Source organism: Tenrec ecaudatus, chromosome 8 (assembly GCF_050624435.1).
Source record: "Tenrec ecaudatus isolate mTenEca1 chromosome 8, mTenEca1.hap1, whole genome shotgun sequence".
NCBI classification, from domain to species: domain Eukaryota; kingdom Metazoa; phylum Chordata; class Mammalia; order Afrosoricida; family Tenrecidae; genus Tenrec; species Tenrec ecaudatus.
In genome coordinates, this window is record NC_134537.1 from 123,842,577 (window position 1) to 123,861,372 (window position 18,796).

Consider the following 18,796-nt stretch of genomic DNA (forward strand, 5'->3'; position numbering starts at 1 on the left):
CGTGAATACGGTATATTGCCAAAAAGTAAATGAGGAAAACCAGGCAGCACCGCAGGATGTGAACGGACCTAGAGAAAAATAGACGGAGCGAAGTCAGCTCTTCACAAAAGGACAACTGCTACATGAGATCACTGACACGGGAGAAAAACAACAAGATGCATCCTCATCGTGCAGGGAGCACATGTTGGGGTGGTGGGAAGGGGGAGAAGATGCAGCAGCGAGCTAGACTGTGTCTGCAGGTTAACATGGGTGAAATGGAAGGCAAGAGGAAAGTCCACAGAAGGAGAAGGACATCAGGGAGTAGGTGAAGGCTTCATTGTTTGGGTGTCTGACGAGTAGTGTCAACTGTTAACTACAACTTCGATCTGAAATGTAATCCCTCATCAAATTCACAATTTAAAAATGTGTTAAAAGGAAGAGTAGCACTTTTCTTTGCTTGAGATGGCCCACTGAAGTACGGATGAAGTGGTGACCTACGCTTACTCAGCTTGAAGTGAGAAACTGGCCTTGCTGCCCTTTACACAGGGTGGGCAATGGCTGGCCCTTGGGCTGTATGGGATCCGTGAAATTATCACCAAGAGAAGCATCCAGCCATCACATTAGGAAGGAGTTAATTGTTGACAATGTTGTATGGCCTGAGGATTGTGTTATAAATATCCAAATGGCCCTTGGCAGAAAGAATGATTTCCTAACCCCTGATTTAGAAGAAGGTATTGAAAGCCTTAGGGGAATTGTCCTGTTAGTGTCAATTTCTCAGATTGGACATAGAGACCCACCCACGGAATGCCCAGAGGCCATGCCATTTGCCGCAGTGGTAAAGAACACATTGGTGAAAGGAGACCCTAAACCCTGAGGATTGTTATGAATTGTGCTTTATACTTACACGTGGGGCTGACCACAAGCCAGCAGTTTAAACTCACTAGCCTCTGCAGGAGAAAGATGAGGCTTTCTGCTCCCATAAAGAGATAGGGCCTCAGAATCCCCCCAGGGGCAGCACTGCCCTATCCTTCCGCGTAGGAAATTAACCTGGCAACAGTTCAGGTGCCTTTCACCTCATTGTACTTTCTAAGGGGTCCAGTGGTGTGGAGTATGTCAAGATTTTCTTCCTCTAAAGTGAAGGCTACAATGTTACATCTGGCCTTTTCTATAATTAAAAAAGGTGGGGCGGGGAATGGTGCCTGGTTGGCTTCTCTAGATTTTGAAGATAACTTTCCCCTCATTTGGGTGTGCTCCTGGGAGCTATTTTCAAGGGAGACTAAGAGCTGCTAGTGTTGAGTGGGGCCCAGGTGTAGGCTGCCGTGCAGGTGGCGCTAGCACCTCAGCCATCTGGTCCAGCTGATTCAGCGATGCTTGCAGTGCCAGGGTCAAAGAGAACCTCTTTGAAGACATTGGCAGGCCCCCATTGGTAAAGCGGCTCGGGCCCTTCGTCTTTCGGAGCAAAGCGCTGCCGTCCTCGGTAGCTGACGACTCTCCTTCTGAGTAACAGTGTCACGCTAGACCTCAGTAGCAACTGCACATTTACCCGTGGGCCACTCTGTGTCTGAGCTGGGTTTGGGGTGACTCGCCGAGGCATGATTTTAGACATGCCCAGCATAGCTCCCTTATTAATTGGAAGTGGTATAAATGAGACTGGATTCAAGCAAGAGCTGGAGGTACAAGTGAGTTACATGGGAAAGTTGTCCAAATGCCCGTCACGTCACAATACATCTATTCTCCTCATCTGCACTGACGAGCTCATAGAGAGAGCTTTCCGATCAATTGGCTGTGGAAGATAAAACTCATGGCTGGTGTGCAGCTGTTTCACACACGATTCAGGCACCACTTGGAAGTGGACAGCAGTAGCACTGTGGCCTCTTTCTGGAATTTCTCTGAAGGGCGTTGGTAAAGAGAAGTCTTCTTAGTGGGCAGACCTAGCAATGCACCTGGCAGTTCATTTTGCCTGAAAGGAGAAATAGGCAGATGTGTGACTGTTTACTGGTCAATGGGTTGTGGCCAGTGGATCGACTGTGTGATCAAGGACTTTGAAAGGACATGGTTGGAAATTTATTGACAAGGAGGTTTGAGGAAGAGGCATGTAGATAGGCTTTTTTTGAATGAACTAAAGAAGTAAAGACATTTATGTCTCATGTCTATGCTTACCAAAGGGTGGTCTTGGAAGATGAGGATTGAATCAAGTAGATGGCTGATGCGCTCCGTGGATGGCAATCAGTCTCTTTCCCCATGAAATACCCATGCCATTGCCCAAAGGACTCGTGAACAACATGGCAGGGATGGTAATTATGCATAGGCTTAGCAACAGAGGATTTCCACTCACGCAGAGCGACTTGGCTACAGCCACAGATGTGTCTAATCTGTCAGCAGCAGAGACCAACATTGAGTCCCTAAAGTGGCACCATTCTCCAGAGCCATGGTTCTCAACCTTCCTCAGGCCACGACCCTTTCATAGTTCCTCATGTTGTGGTGAGTCCCCAACCATAAAATTAATTTCGTTGCTACTTCATAACAGTCATTTTGCTACTGTTATGAATTGGGCGACCCCTGTGAAAGGGTCATTTGACACCCCCCCCCAAAGGGGTCGCCACCCACAGGTTGAGAACCGCTGCTTTAGGGACATCGGCTGTCAACCAGGTTCTGGGTTGATGAACAGTAGCGCTCTTCCATCATGGAAAGGTCAGCATTTTGTTCTTACTGGGTAGACACTCTGGATACGGATTTCTTTTCCCCGCATGCAATGCTTCTAGGCAAGCCACCATCCGCGGACTTAAAGAATGCCTGACCGCATCATAGTCTCCCACACAGCATTGCCTCAGATCAAGGAGCTCACTTCACAGCAAATTCAGTGTGACGCTGGGACTGTGCTCATGGAATTCACTGGTTTTTATCATGCTGCCTATAAAACAGTTGGCTTGATAAAACGATGCAATGGCCACCTAAAGACATAGTTCCAGCACCAAGTAGGTAGCCGTAATTTGTGTGGTCGGGGCAGTATTCTCCAGAATGCTGTAGATGCTCTCAGCCAGCATCTTGTGTATGGTGCTGTTTCTCTCGTAGCCAGGATGCATGGGTTCAGGGATCTAGAAGTGGAAATGGGAGTGGCACCGCTTATTATTAGCCTTATTATTATTAGGGTCCACTCACAAAATCTTGCTTCCTGATCCTGCCACCTTCTGCTCCACAAGTCTAGAGGTCTCAGTTTCAAATGGAAGAATACTTCCATCTGGAGACATAGCATTGATTCCATTGAACTGGAAATTACGAATGCCACCCGGCCACTTTCAACCTTTCTGTATCAGCAAGCAAAGAAGGGGGTTACTACATTAGCTATTGTGATTGACCCTGACTTTTATAAGTCTAAGCCCACTGCCATTGAGTCCATTCCAACTTATATCAATCCTGTAGGACAGAGTAAAACTGTCCCATAGGGTTTCCTAGATTGGAAATCTTTGGAGAAGCAGAGCTTAGTCATCTTCCTCCTGCTGCATGACTGGTAGGTTCTAACCCCACTGGCTTGTCGTTTAGCAGCATGGTGTTTATTTCACTGCGCCCTCAGGAATCCTTTCATGCTGGTTACAAAGGGGGAAGATTGATGCTAGGTAGTGGAGGTAAAGAAAAGTTTGTCTGGAATTCAGAAGATCCCTTAAGATTACTTCTTAGTAGCACGGTGCTCCGTGATTAAACTTCATGGAGAACAATGCAACACAATCTTGACATGATGATTAATGATCCAGACTCTTCAGGAATGAAGATTTGGTTATTCTACTAGGCATAAAACCGTCAGCTCAGGAATTCGCCGAGGGAAAAGAGAATCTAGAATGGGTTATAAATACCAACTTATGACCATGTGGCCACTAGCAGAAATGAGTATTTTAATATTTTTAGTATCTTAATAGTTTTCCTTGTTTGTTGTAAGTGAACATATCTGTATACATATGCTCAGATAACAATGTTTTTGTATCCTTTCCTCTCGTTTCATGACTTATTATAAAATATAAGATAAAAACAGGGTAGTGTGGTTTTGGTTATATGCTTATAGGTTGTATCATCTTAGGTGTAAGAGACAGAATAGAATCTATAATTATCTTTATTTAGAGATTATATATGATTTTTGATAAGTACAGGCACCACATTACCAAGGGGTAGACTGTGATAGTTAAGGCTATGTGCAGTGTGGCTTCTCAGTGGCTTGGAAGATACTGTATAATCTTCTTTGACATTGTGATCTGATATGAGTAGCCAATCCATTGGGAGGGTGACCTGTAACCTATGTAGATGGATATTCTGGCATTCTCCCCCTTTCTGGATCCTTAATCAAGCTTGTCATCCTCTGACCCCAGTTCTTGAGATCTGAGCCCGCGGCCCGTTTGACCTGCAGACACTGGGATTTGTAAGCTTCCACAACCCCATGACCTGCAGGTTCTCCTCTGACCTGCTGGTTTGTGGCTTGTCAGTCCCTGCTACCATGTGAATCAGGAGACGCTTCCGGTCTTATCCCTCCTGACCCATAGGCGGGGGACTTGCCACCCTCCTCAAGTGTGTGAGCCCTTCCTTAAAATATTCTCTTCCTTCTCCTTTCCTCAGTTTATTTCTTTCCTAAAATTATTTCTCCCTTCTACCTATTTATGAGAAGACTTCAAAAATTCTACATGGAAATGTTGAATTGAAAGATTATTGAAATTCTCCATGAACTTGGTGAAACCCCCTCATATATGTTTTATCGATTTTACCCCTCTAGAAAACCCAGACTAAGATACCCCCATCATCTGTCAATCTCTTATAATGACAGCTTGCTACCCTAAATCCTTTTTGAAACAAGTGGAAAATACATAAATAAATACAAGGGGAAATTAACTGGCCTGACCCAGTTATTTCTTCTTTATCTTGAGGGGAAAAAAATTTAAATATAGCACAGTATGAAGAATAATGAAATAATGTTATTACACATAGGCTCGCTGCATATAACTGATTTTTAAAAGCATGTATTATGCTTTTCTTATGTCCTGCTACAATCACTTTTTTCAGGGTAGAGTTAGACTCCTTTGCATTGGGTTTTGAAGGACATGATTCCCTGACTGAATCTTTGCTTTCTCTAGCAGAATGGTGGAGCTACTATCCTGGTGTTGTTTGCTCCCCGCTGGTTTCCCTTCTTTCTCCCTTACCTGCTCTGAGGCTTACAGAGCTGGAGGAGCTGGTTCACGAGTTTGCAGCCTCTCTGGGGATGCAGCCATTGCCTAGCAAGTGAGTGTTTGTCACCGAGTGTGTTCTTCTCATGTTTCTGCTCTGTCTCCTTTTATATTCACCACCAAAGGACAGCGGCATCAGGAGCCCAGGTCCTAGGTAGGGCATCGGGAGCCCAGGTCCGAGGTAGGGCATCAGGAGCCCAGGTCCTAGGTAGGGCATCAGGAGCCCAGGTCCTAGGTAGGGCATCGGGAGCCCAGGTCTGAGGTAGGGCATCGGGAGCCCAGGTCTGAGGTAGGGCATCGGGAGCCCAGGTCTGAGGTAGGGCATCAGGAGCCCAGGTCCTAGGTAGGGCATCAGGAGCCCAGGTCCTAGGTAGGGCATCGGGAGCCCAGGTCTGAGGTAGGGCATCGGGAGCCCAGGTCCTAGGTAGGGCATCGGGAGCCCAGGTCTGAGGTAGCTTCTCTTTGTGAAGCTTATCAAACCAACGGGGCTCCGTGGAGGAGATCTCCTGTGTGCCTTTGGTCCCACTCTGGAACTTGTAAAAGGGCAGCCGATTGATTCCCTTCCTTACTGACTTGTTCTCTCCTTCTCCTAGTGAGGCCTCTTGCTTTCAGAGTTTCCGTTGTGCTTCATCTCAGGGCAGAGGATACAGAGTGTAGACCTTCTGATTATTTTAATGGTGAAGAGAATTTCATTCCTTTCTCTAGCTGTTAAACAGGCTCCACTTGTGTGACCGAATACTTTGAGACTGGTGCCAGGTTCTGTAACATTCAGTCCTACAGATGTCATGGGGGCTCGCCCTCTGCCGAGTGTCAACTAACGTAGCATGCCTATGACATCACGCTTATGAGTGGGCGCTTGCTTCACCTACAGAAACCTCTTCTGTCTTGGTTCTAGCAGAGCGGGCTGGGTCAGCCTAACAAACACGTCCTCCTGTCTTCATGTGCTAAAGCAAAGCTTATTGACAGAGAGGCTGTTCCGCCCATGCCGGCTCCCTTTGCCAGCATTCACCAGGAAACCCTCAGGTCTCATTTGGGCATTTACACGGTGGCCACTTCAGAGGCTTACATCAGTCTCTGAAGACAGCAGAACTGTTTTTTGTTTTTTTTTCGAGTGGAAACGTTCCCCTCTAAAACAACATTGCTATTCCACACCAGGGCCTTTATGTGACCTGGATTATCTTCATTGGGGAGCTCTTAATATGAAAATCCCTTCCCAGGTGACTGCCCCTTATCAGGTCCTTGTAGCTCTCCGAGAAGAAATGGGAGGAGAGCTGGGTGTTTCTCTGCTCTGGAGGATGCTGGGCAGGTCCTGTTCCCAGCAGTCCTCGAATCTCGGTGGCTACCCACCTGGTTCTCTCTGGGAGCATTCTCGTCACGAGAGGCCTGGCCTCACACTTCACCTCCTGTGCCAGAAATTCAGACTGCCTCTCACGTGGAGGACCCTACCTTACAGAAGCTGATGGGCAGCACAAGTGTGGGACTCTGGACCCACGCTTGTCTGCTGGCTACTTGCTATTCTGTTTAAGAGAGGTATTTGACCTCTTCCCCTCCCCATGAGCGGTCTTGATTCGTTTTCAGCTAATCATTTGTGTGTCTAACTATATGTCCAAAAGCCTTCCAAGTGTGAGAGAGGGCCATTATATATATGTTGGAGCAACATGATACCCAAGTATAACAATTTGAGAAGAACTATAAAATATTTATGGGGTTATGGGCAAGAGAATATTTTTAGGAAGCCTTTAAATCTGTGGCTTGCAACTTTTTTTGTTGTTGTGTTTTGCTTCTCTTCCTAGTTTGAAAATGACTTTTCATATACCACTTTCTTTGACACTTCAAAAATCCTATGTTTACATCTTGTGGGGACATCTTGTCAGAATCCTAGACAGTCACTCATGACTCAATAGATGCATACTAAGTGTACTGTTCTTCCTGGTTACGGCAGTATGTTAAACACCGAGGACATATAAAGAAGGCTGAGAAAGGACCCTGGTCCAGGCCCACTAGAAGAAAGAAGCATCCATCAAAAAAACCCGGTACCATGCACCCTAAGTATAAGGTACGAGATGCTGAGCGCCCCAGTGGTCAAGTATTCTTGGAGTTCAGAAGAAGGACTTCTTCTGACTTGAAGCCAGTGTTAGAATTTATTCGAGGTAGCCTCTTTCTGTTTGGGTAGAAGTCAGGGCAGAGCCAAAGCACTGTAGGGACAAGGAGCAGGGAGCAGGGGATGCAGAGAGGGCATGGAACTAGAGGGATGTCTTCTGTAGGAGGGTTTTCGGTTAGGTGTTGAAGTGTCGTGTGAGGTGCAAGAAGAGCAGGCGGGGGTAAGGGGGGCAGGTGTACTTGCTGACACCTGCTTCTCTGCCTATATCCAGGCAGAGAGCCAGCTGGTTAGGTTGCCCAGAGCAGTGAGGAGTGAAGTGGAACATTCATCTACCCAGAAATGGGGACGTGCTTTCAGAACTCTGGAAAGTTGGGTTGGTGGATCACCAGCCACACACCTCATCCTGCTCAGTTCTCTCTATTGTTCCACTGTTTTCCTGGACTCGCAAACTCTGCCCTTCTCTCCTCCCAACACCCCCCTCCAATTTATGCCCAGGAAGTCAAGAGAATCTGGCTTGTGTTTGTTTTTGAAAGCACACGTCCCATGGGCCTTTTGTCGTCATTAGTATTGCTAGAGGGGACATCTGGATTTTGTATAGTTTATCTAGACCAGCAGTTCTCACCCTTCCTAATGCTGCGACCCTTTCAGATAGTTCCTCATGTTGGGGTGGCCCCTTGCCATAAAAATATTTTCGTTACTACTTCATAACTCTAATTTTGCTACTGTTATGATTTGTAATGTAAATCATAATGTGTTTTCCTATGGTCTTAGGCGACCCCTGTGAAAGGGTCGTTCGATCCCCACCCCCCCCAAAGGAATTGTGACCCACAGGTTGAGAACCACTGATCTAGGTCATAGGCTTCCGAATTTATTAGGCCTACCACCCCATTTTCAGAAAAAAAGAAAAGAATGAACCCCATTGTGAATTAAAAAACATTTTCCTGTAGTCTACAGTGCGGGATAAAATATAATACGTATCTGCTGTTGCAGCCCCCCAGTGTCGCTCACTTTGGGAAATACAGATCCCAATTTAGGAGTCCTGGTGTCGACACCAAGGAGCCCTAGTAGCCAGCGCTGTGGGTCCAGGTGGTTGGAGCGCTGAATGCGAGGTTGACCCTTTAAACCGACCAGCTGCTCTGCGCGACAAAGAGGAGGCTGTCGGCGTCAGAAACCCTGTGCAGGGTCCTAGGAGTCAGAATCAACTTGATAGCAGTGGGTTTGCGGTGGGTGCTGAGCAAAAAGGTCAGCCCTTTGACCCCACTAACTAACTGCTCCCTGATGAGAAAGATGTGACAGTCGGCGTCCTTGAAGATTACAACCTGGGAAACCCTGTGAGGCAGTTCCATCCTGTAGGGTCACCTGACCCTCAACCTGACAGCGGTGGGAGTGGGGCTACTTCTAGTTGAACTCTTTCTCTAGATTTGAATCACTGCATGCCTAGAGGGCTTGCAGCTAGTTCTAGGCTTGTGTGGAGCTGGGGTAAGTCCTTTACGTTCTCCCGCCACTGTTTCCTGTCTCTGAGTGGATGATGATGGCAGCCCGTTTGGTAAGGCCTACTGTGCAGACGGCAGTTATTCCTGTGTCGGGTTACTTAGCGCAGTGCCTGGCACACAGTAAGCCCCACCGTCTCGAACACCCACCTGTCCACTGTGCTCATGGTTATTTGTTCCAAATTGACTTGCCAGAAAGCCTTGAGATGGGTCGAGAGTTGCCCTACTGGTCTCTCTCTGTCTCTGTAGTGTGGGATACGGCTCGTATTTTCAGACGACCTGCTCACGTAGCGCCTTCCCCACGTAGCGCGCTCTCTTCCATCATGTCTTCAGTGCTCGGCACCACCTTGTTCTCACAGTCCATCTGGTCATTATTTTGCGTAACTATTTGCCTGGAGTCTTGTGCTTCCACACCTTGTAAATGGGCCCGGCAGGGTTGTTTTGTTTGTACCTTCCTGTGCCCGCATCCAAGCGTGAACTGCCCCCTCCTTCCAGAACTCTCATCTCAGTCCTCAGACCAGTCTTCAAGGCCCCTACATTATGGAGAACTCTCTGTTACTTTACTTTGACCAACCTTCGCGGGTAAAGCAGACAATGATCCTATAACTGTCCCAGTGAATACTAATTTGCTGTTTTTGTTAAGGTTACCTAACTGAATTTTTTTTTCCAAGGCAAAGAAATTTAATATTATCTAGGTAGCTTATTTCTTGGAATTAGCTCTTACAAAAGCAAGTGTTGGATATCGTTATGATTAGTATTTTTTAATCAGTCTAAAAAGCAGTAAAGTTTAAAGTCTAGTTGTATAAATAGGGATTTACTGCAAAAAGTTAAAACTATCTTAATGTTATCCATAAACGTGTTCTTTTGACTTGGGAAATTCTTTTAGTGGTAGCATCATATGTGATGTTAGAACCTGCTTCATCTTAGACAACTCAAATGGAAGAGGAAGGTGTATTGATAGACCGTGGGAAGCTGTGGTAGATGCCTCAAAGGCACGGTTATTAGAGATGCAGTAAGGCCCTGCTGGAAGATGCATAGACAAAACATTGCAATAAGATGTTTGTGAAATACGAATTTTTAAAAAGCCATCTAGTTTGCATGTGGCTTAAGAATGAAAAAATACTATAAAAAATATTTGACATTTCACCTATATCCCAGAAAGATTATCTGGTCGAGTTTCCCTTGTTACATTAGGGAAGGCCTTATCTTAGCAAATATATGGTGGTTTTTGGCCTGTGGCCAGCACGAATGCTTGGCCTAATCGTATTAGTTGAAAACTCTTGTTAAGTTTTGTGTCCCACTCTTTCATAACTTTGGGAGGATTGAGTAGCGAGTGGCTCAAGCAGACTTGACTATTTCGGTAAATCAAGTTTATAAAAATAGCTCTGTGTGGCTTCTCCCGTTTTGACTCTCCTGGGAAACTAAGTCGGTGATTTATAGGATCACTTTAATAAAAATTAAATGAGTTTAAATTAATCATATGAGTCCCGGGGTGTTGAAAATGGTTCCCCACTAGCAGGAGGGTGGCAGAAAGAGGAAGGCCTTCCGGCCAGGTGGACTAACACAGAGCTGCAGTCATGGGCTCAAACATCAAGAACAATTGTGAGGCTGGCGCAGGACTGGGCAGTGTTTTCGTCCTGTTGTGCATAGGTCACTGTGAGTCGGAGCTAACAAGAAAAAATAACCTGAAGGTTGGTAGTTTGATTCTACCTCTGGTCACGTTGGCATCCGACTTGTAAAACACAACAGCTGAAAACCCCCTGGAACACACAGTGTTACACACGAGTTTGCCATGGTGGCTCGTGCCGACTGGCTTGGCTGTGGTTTATTTTTATCTATCTATTTATGTATTTAAAGTTGATTATGCCTAGTTGGGAAGAAAAGTCCCAAGGCAGTAGATGGGCATAATTAATTCCCTGTGGAGCCACTCACTCACTGTGCACGGAACCTCAAATTTACTCAGATGGTCTTTGTCCTGCATGGGTGAAGGGCAGGCCTAGGCATTGGTCACCATCAGAGCCCCATCTATGGGATGGCGCTTGTACTGCGACCTCTGCTTTCCTCTCTGGCCATGCGATGTCTGTTGGCATCCCTGCTGTGTGCATTCCTCCATCAGCCACAGCTTGACTGCTCTTTTGGTTCAAGAGGCGATGGCTTAAGCAAATCTAGCTTTAGGTAGTGTGCCAGGCAGGGTTAAGGAGCATGAATCCCAACAGTTTTAGAGTGGCAGAGTGAAAGAACAGCAAATGGCCTGGCTGCTGCTCTCTTGTTGCTCCCCACAGCCTGAGCTGTGCCCAGCTGGTGCAGGACAAAGGAGGGGCTTTCAGCCTTATAAATAGCCTATTGTACAAGGGGAGGAGGTGGAGCAAGGAATGGCAGCATCTTGCCAGCTTGGCCTGCTGCTTTAAGGAAAGATATCAGGATTTCTTAGTTTGCTGCCGCCGGGGCCAGCGTGCTATTTCTGTGGGTTTGTTCGTGGACTGCATTCCTCAACAAGTATTCCATCCAACTGTTATTATTCAGCTTGTTGGAAGCTTGAAGGACTTTAGAAGGTGGGAGCCAGCCAGGTCACCGTTTTGTTTGTTTTTTTCTTCTTTTTTTGGTTTACAAGTGATACGATGTCAGTTTGCAGACTTGGAGGAGGGGTGTCTTCGTGGATCACCTCTGGGCCCGAGTCACCTTTTATTTGTATGGTTCAAACAGAGTGCTGAGCGATGAAACCATTACCTACAGTGGGCCTGGAACTCAGACAGGGTCAGGAGTCCGTGGGACAACAGGAACGCTGACAGTTAGGAAAGACCGCGTACCTGGAAGGGGATGTGCTCCGTTAATGCTCAGGTAATGCGCTTGGCCGCCACCGAAAGGTTGGAGGTTTTGAGTCCACCCAGAAGAAAGGGTTGGCGATCTAGTTGTGAAAGCCCCACGGAGCCCAGTTTCTCCTCTGACACACACAGGGTGGCCGTGAGTCTGGGCGGACTGGACGGCGGCCAGGGCGGTGTGTTCGCTCCTCGGACACTGATTGCCGAGGCGGATGTCAAGATGCTGGACTCTCTTAACGCCGTGGCGTACGGTGCTGCAAGGACCCTTGGGAACCTGATCTGGACTGGACCGAAGGGGATTTGTGGGGCCCCAGTGCAAGTAATGACCTGCACACTCACAGTGCACACAGTGTCCATGCCTGACGGGAACGAGGAATGGTTTGTATGCAGCAAAGAGCATGGCTAGAGAGAGAGTCAGGTGGAATCGCTGTGCCCAGGGCCCTCTGGGCAAGCCTTCGATGGGCTGGGCTTGGTGTCCTCTGGAAAAGAGCTCGTGTTTGCCATCGCACGGGTTTGCAAACTCTCTTCCTCACTGACTCGGGCACTGTCGACATCAGCTGTTCTGACCATTGTCTGGGCAGACAGGTACCAGGCTTTGGCTTTCTGACAGGCAGGCAGTGCAGTTCTTTTTTGTCTGCTGGCTTCCTCCTCTATTTCTGCCCTGGGCTATTTAAAGGCGACCTGCTTGCTTTACACTGGGCTTCTGCCAGGTTTCCCTGACCGTTGCTACGTTGTCTGTCATCCTGATTTTAAACTTTGATAGGACATTCAGAGGACCCGGGCGGCCAGACACGGGCGCCCAGGAAGGCTGTCGAGCCAGGAGGGGCTCGCTCTCATTAAGTCTTGTGTGCTCCCCACAGAGAAATCCTGGCTGCTTAAGCCTTTAAGCCGATTGAATCATATTCTTAGCAAACAGCAGCATGATTTATATGCTTGGGTTATAAATGTCCTGAGATGCTGATGTGAAAATCTGCTGCTGAAAGAATAGAAGGATAATGATTCCAAGTGAAACACCCCTGGAATCGGGATAAAACCTCTGTGTTGTAGCCTTTGGTTGGTGGGTCTGGAGCCTCGTCGGATGCCTGCTAGGAAGGGTTCTTGTGAGACATGTGGTCTCTGCTTTCTGCATCTCTCAGCGCTCATTGATTGCATCTGTCTGTCAATGTGGGTTTACCTCCATTTTTAACTATCCCAAGTGCCTTTGCCCTTAAAAGCAGTTAATAGCAGGGAAAATACTTTGGTTGTCAGTTGCATAATTAAGAGTTGCTCTTTATCTCAGCCTAAATGAGGTATCCTCTTAGGGGGGGAGGGGTTTGCTTCTTCCGCCCAGACTCATGGCCACCTTGTGTGTGTCAGAGAAACTGGGCTCCGTGGGCCTTTCACAACTAGATCACCAACCCTTCCTTCTGGGTGGACTCAAATCCTCCAACCTTTCGGTGGCAGCCAAGTGCATTACCTAAGCATATCACCGGACTATAGCCTTCTGATGTCCCACGTGTGTGCACATGTGATCTTTTGGTTTTGTTTTTTTAGTGAAGTAGGTCTGCAGCTTGTTACCTGCCTGCCCACTAAGAGGAGAGGTGTGGGTGGATTAGCCGCTCACCCACTAGAGAGAACCATAGTGGTACAGTTTGGTAGCTAATAAAATGCTCTTCCATGTGTGCTTTTCAAACTCATTTTCTGAAGGATTTTTAAAAAAATAAAAGGCAAGTTTTCTTCTCTACCCTTATTAATGAGCTTACTTATTATAACGCTGTCTATAACTTTGCTACTGCTAGTGTGTAGTAGTATACAGCCAAACAGAATGGTCACCTGCTTAGACTGTTTGCTCGGGGAAGTATGCCGAAGAACAACTATTCAAAGTTCTCACAGGGGGACGTGATTCTAGTGAACAAATTCTTGTAAATTCTAAAATTGCACAATCTGGGCTTGATGAGAATTACTGCAGTGACTTTGGGGAGGGAAGTAGGAAGGGCATGAGTGTTTGTGCAGATGGGTATTAGGTGCTAGCCAGTCCATTCTGACCCTTAGTGACCCCACGTGCCACAGAAGGAGACACTGCCCAGCCCTGCGCCATCCCCATTGCTGCAGGCACACTGTCGGTCCATCTTGTCAAGGCCCCCCTTCTTTTTCACTGCCCCTCCACTGCCCCAGCATGCTGTCCTTTTCCAAGGACTCGTCCGCCCCCCCCCCCCCGACAACATGCCCTAATCCGTGAGACGTGGTTTTCGTCTTGCACACCTGTGGGAGGGGTGGGGAGTCTGTGCAGACCTGGAGTGCTGCGGAGTGGTAAGAGATGGCATGATGTGAAGGGAAGCGGACTTTGTACACGGCACTCGGGCCTCGCTGGGCGTGGGTAGAGCCGCAGTGTCGTGCTGTGGCGGTGTGCCCATCAAGCTCAGGCACGTAGAAGTGCCCATGGCGTTTGTGAGGCTGCAGTCTCTGTGGCAACAGATTGCCAGGCCTTTTTTCCTGTGGAAAGTTCAAGCTAGCCCTGTGGTTAGCGCTTTAACCACCGTGCCACCAGGGTGCCTGCAGCACTGTTGGTGGAATCTGGCAGTGCAGTGCGGGATCTGGACTTGATCGGTCTCCATAGCCTCAATTTCTGGGTGGAAGCATCCACCTTCTGAGGCGCCTTCCCTGATCTTGGACCTCAGAGCGGTGATACTTACCCTTCCTTGCAGTCCGTCCTCATTGATTCTGTACCGTCCCCACCAGACGGTGTGCCTGGGCTGCGCCGTCATCGTGGTGTCTCCCGACTGATTGCCTGGCACACACTAGTCACTCAAGTGTGTTAAACGACTGGAGGAGCTCAATTCCTGTGCACTCCTCTAGAATAAATCTGTTGTGTGACATTCTCTTATCAAGCTGTTTCTCGATTGTTATGACTTATGTTGGTTAGACATTCCACCCAACATCTGATCATTCATTTGCATGGTTTAAAAAAAATATACCCATTGTGTCTCCTTATTGAGAAGCTGCACAGAAAGAAAACAGTGTCTGCTTTGAGAACTGGCACTGGCAAGGGACACTAACTGATGCCTGTCCCTGCCCATGGGTGGAGCAGTGGGGTGACTCCACTCCCAGCTCCTCATTGGCCTATCCTCTACCCCCTGTTCTGCTGGGAAGTCCAGTATAGATTTTGTCTGCTAGTTACCTTTAGCCCAGTGGGCAGCATCGTAGGACTCGGCATGTGACTAATGCCCTGCGAGACCTTGGCAGGCTGGCTGAGCTCTGCCAACCCCCACCCACTCCACCCTACCTCACCCCACCCCACCCTACCCTATCCCACTCCACCCTTGCCTGCCCCGTCTTCTCTTTCTGCAGTAGTGTGTCACCTAGCAGTCAGCTGTTGGTGGCACAGATGGTGAGTAGTTTTATAAGTGCTGGTACTTTCTCTCCACCAGGATGATCTGACGGAATTTGCTATGTTCCTTTCTGGTTGTCAGGTTAAAGCCTCGTAATTCCGTGTGTGTGTGTGTGTGTGTGTGTGTGTGTGTGTGTGTGTGTGTGTGTTTTGACACAAGAGCCATTATAGCACAGAATTGAATGAGCTGAACCAACACACATTATGTGGGCTTCTGCAGGACTGATGGCCATTAAAGGCAGTTTGTTATTATGGTACTGTGAAATAATATAGTATTGTAGACTTACATTTAAACTGATTTCTACATTTCAAAGTAGAAACAGATTATCATTCTTATAACCTAGCTGTTAAAAAAGAGCATGCTTGCTTTATACAATTGATGTATGTATATGTATGGATTGTAAAGAGCATGCTGTTGGAAGAAGCTCGCCAAGATCATAGGAACTTAGCATGGATACATTAACAATTACTGCCTTGTCAGGAGTTTTTGAGAAGTGCTTTTCAGATTCTTTACTGTGTGGCCAAACAAACGGTAGGTAACAGCTATTCAATGGTTTTCTAATTAGGCTTATTATTTATGAACTGAACTGTACATGTTATTATGTGCAGATTGTAAAAAGTCAGTGTTCTTCTGGGTATTTTGAATTCTGAGTTTTGTGGCTAACTCTCCTGTGCCTGCCTTCTGTTTTTAATTTAAGCACTTTCTGGTAGTTGGCACCATTCAAAACTTTTAAAAAAATAATTTTATTGGGGGCTCATACAGCTCTTATCACAATCCATACATACATTTCAAAAGATTTTATGTGAATCATTTAGTCCTCACGAAAGCCCTGCGAGGTATGATTTTCATCTTTGTTTACAATGGAGGAGGCTGAAGCACAAATTACTGAAGTAATTTGCCCAAAATTATACAGCTCATAAGCTGGGGAGGTAGGATGTGGTCCTAGAATCTAGGATCTTAAATACTGTTGTGTGCCTTTTCTCCAGTAGTGTGCTTGTAATCTCTAATATTGGGTAATTATTTAAAGTTTGTGTATACCGATTTTTCTCTTTCTTTTGCTCTGTGAGTGTAAAAGAAATCGATTTTAATATAATAACCATCTGTGGGATTCTTACCATTTGATGTTATTTCTTTGGGGGATGTGAAGAGTCGGGGGGAGTTGAGGCACTGCTTGACCAGTTGGCAATCTTGCTGAAGGAAGATAAATAGAGGTTCTGAGGGTTGAGGCCTGTGTGTGCCTCTTCATGCTCATCCTCTCTAGCTGTGATCATGCGAGCCGAGTGTACTTGACTAGGCGGGAGGAAGCAGAGAGATTCTCAGTGAGGAAAATGGAAACTGATGCCACTTGCATTTTAGGGAAAGAAGTCTTTGTGTGTAAAGTCTTTTTTTTAACGTGGGCAAGGAAAACCTTACACGAGACAAAAGAGAACTGGAACGTAAATGAATGTCTAGCATGCGTTGTGGGAAAAAATGACATGTGACGGCCAGCAGGAGACCTTAGCCACCAGACTGTAGGTTTAAAGCCTAGCTTGCACAGCCAGCCCTCCAGCTGACGTGGCTGCCCTTTGGGAATGCTGCAGGAGAGTCCGGCCTCCCTGGAATGAATGTGTCATTTTTCTCTCCCAACAGAACTCTCCTTAGAGAACCACCAACACAGGACAATGCAGGCCCACGAGTTGTTCGGGTATTTTCGAATGCCGGAGCTCGTTGACTTCCGCCAGTACATCCGCACGCTCCCCACCAACACGCTCATGGGCTTTGGGGCATTCGCAGCTCTCACCACGTTCTGGTACGCCACGAGACCCAAGGCCCTGAAGCCGCCATGCGACCTCTCCATGCAGTCTGTGGAAGTGGCGGTAAGTGGAGGGGCTGCCCTGCAGTGGGTGTTTCCTCCGCATTTCCCTGGACTCCTAAAGAGCCACTGGGAGTGGTGTTGATCAGCATCGTAGTCCCAGTCGGTCAAAGTTTGAGTGGCTACTGGGTAAGCAGAGTGGTTGACAAGAATCAGTGAAGGTGGAGGTCCAACTGGAGGTAGGACAGAGGGACACTGAGGTGAAGTGACGTGGCAGAGAGACAAGTGAAGTGAGATTTGAAGTACATTCCAGAAAGGACAGTGAATTTCTCTTTGGTACCTGGGCACTCTGGTAGTTCCCAGAGGATTCTGAGAGGAAAAAGAGACAGCTATGATGTCCTTTCTTGTACAGGAGTTGGCTCCAGCAGGGAAGGGAATTATTAAGCAAATACTGTAGATAGAAGGATTCCTCTTTTGGTATGTCTACATCTCTTACCTGTTGAAAGGAACTCAGCCTTCCTACAGGATAAGGCAAAACCCAGGAGATCGCCTGAAAAATATGACCAACGAATTTAGAGTAGGAGGTAACCAAACAGGAGCATCTCAGAGGCTTCGAATGTTGAGCTGTGGGCTGCCATGGTTGTGCGTTGACTTGGGAAAACCAAAAGTGGTGCTCATGAACTCCCCAAATTAAGCCAGAACACATCTTTCACAATGACAGCGCAGTGGGTGAAGTGGTATGAGCCAAATGAAACCCATTGCCCTTGGATTGATTTTTGGTTCCTCAGCGACCTTATGTAATACATCAGAGCTGCCCCGAAGGACTTTCAAAGCTGTGCCTCTTCATGGAAGCAGCTCTCCTCTGGGGAACGGCCTGTGCATGGGTCTGGACTAATCTTTGGCTTAGCAGGGAGCACTTCACCACCCCGTGCATGGTTGCACCGTTCAGTGGTTGCACCGCTGAAGCCCCTTCAGAAAGATTCTTCACTCCCTGCGTGCCCCCGCCTCTCTCTTTTCAAGGTTAGTAACATAGGTGAAGGGTTGAAAAATTGAAGGATCCACGTTCTCAGTGGTGTTTTGCTCCCTCACCTGGTCTTTGCTTTAGAGTCCTGGCTCTCCCCTCCCTACCCAAGTCAGGATGAATGCTCAGTCTGCCTGACTTTCCACAAACAAGTGCCGTTTCCCCGGGTGCCTCGTGGCAGATGTGAAGGTGAAAGGCCTTCTGCTTTGCCCTAGGCTCATTCCCACCAGGAGGAGAGGAGACTGGGTGCCCTTCCAAACTACACTCGGGCCTAGTAGATTTTTGTTGTTTAGCTGATTTTTGAAGTCCGTGTGGTTTCAGACAGTCTCCTGGACTCATTCAGTTGAGACCCTTAAAACGTGTGAAAGATAAGCCAGTCTCATTCGTGCCAAAATACAAAATTAGAATGCCTGCATTACTGCTGAGGGAAATTACCCCTTGCTTATTTAAAAAGCAAAAGCTCATTTAGAAAGCATACGGTGGGTGAGTAGGGTCTAACGTTCCCTCAGAGACCCAAGCGAGCCTCTGCTGTCTCTCTGCCACCAGAGGGGCTGTGAATTGCCATCACTAGGAAAAGACCAGTTGCCAAGAGTAGATTTCAGGCAGTTAGCAATAACTTGATAAAATGCCTCATTCTCACTCCATGCAAATTGGGGGCACTCAGAAGGTGATTTTTTAAATCCCAGCTTCGTATAAAGCCACTCAAGTAATTATACAAGTGCTATAACTGGACACTTTAAAACTACACATCAAGTCAAAAAGTAAAATCAGAGACACTCATAGTTTCAGTACCTGGCTATTGTCTTCCTGATTATTTCCCTGTAACCCAGAATGCAGTGAGCCTCAGGAGGGCAGGGGGCAGCAAAAAAGAGGAAGGCCCCCAACAGGACGCAGGCAGGCACTGCAGCCAGGGGCTCAAACATACGCACATTGTGAGGAAGGCGCAGCACCAGGCCAGGTTTGTTCTGCTGTACATTGGGTCACTGTGAGTCAAACCGACTTAATGGCAGCCACAGGAAGAGCTG

The 18,796-nt window shown here is 47.3% G+C and overlaps 1 protein-coding gene across 1 annotated transcript in view; it reads left to right on the forward strand.

Moving 5' to 3' along the window:
* Positions 1 to 18,796, forward strand: part of ACSL1 (acyl-CoA synthetase long chain family member 1) — a 78,480-nt gene that overhangs the window by 18,003 nt on the left and 41,681 nt on the right. The window contains exon 2 of the mRNA XM_075556824.1: positions 16,588 to 16,814. Within this exon, the coding sequence (XP_075412939.1) occupies positions 16,620 to 16,814 (195 nt within the window). The 5' untranslated portion in view covers positions 16,588 to 16,619. The remainder of the gene's footprint in view (positions 1 to 16,587; positions 16,815 to 18,796) is intronic.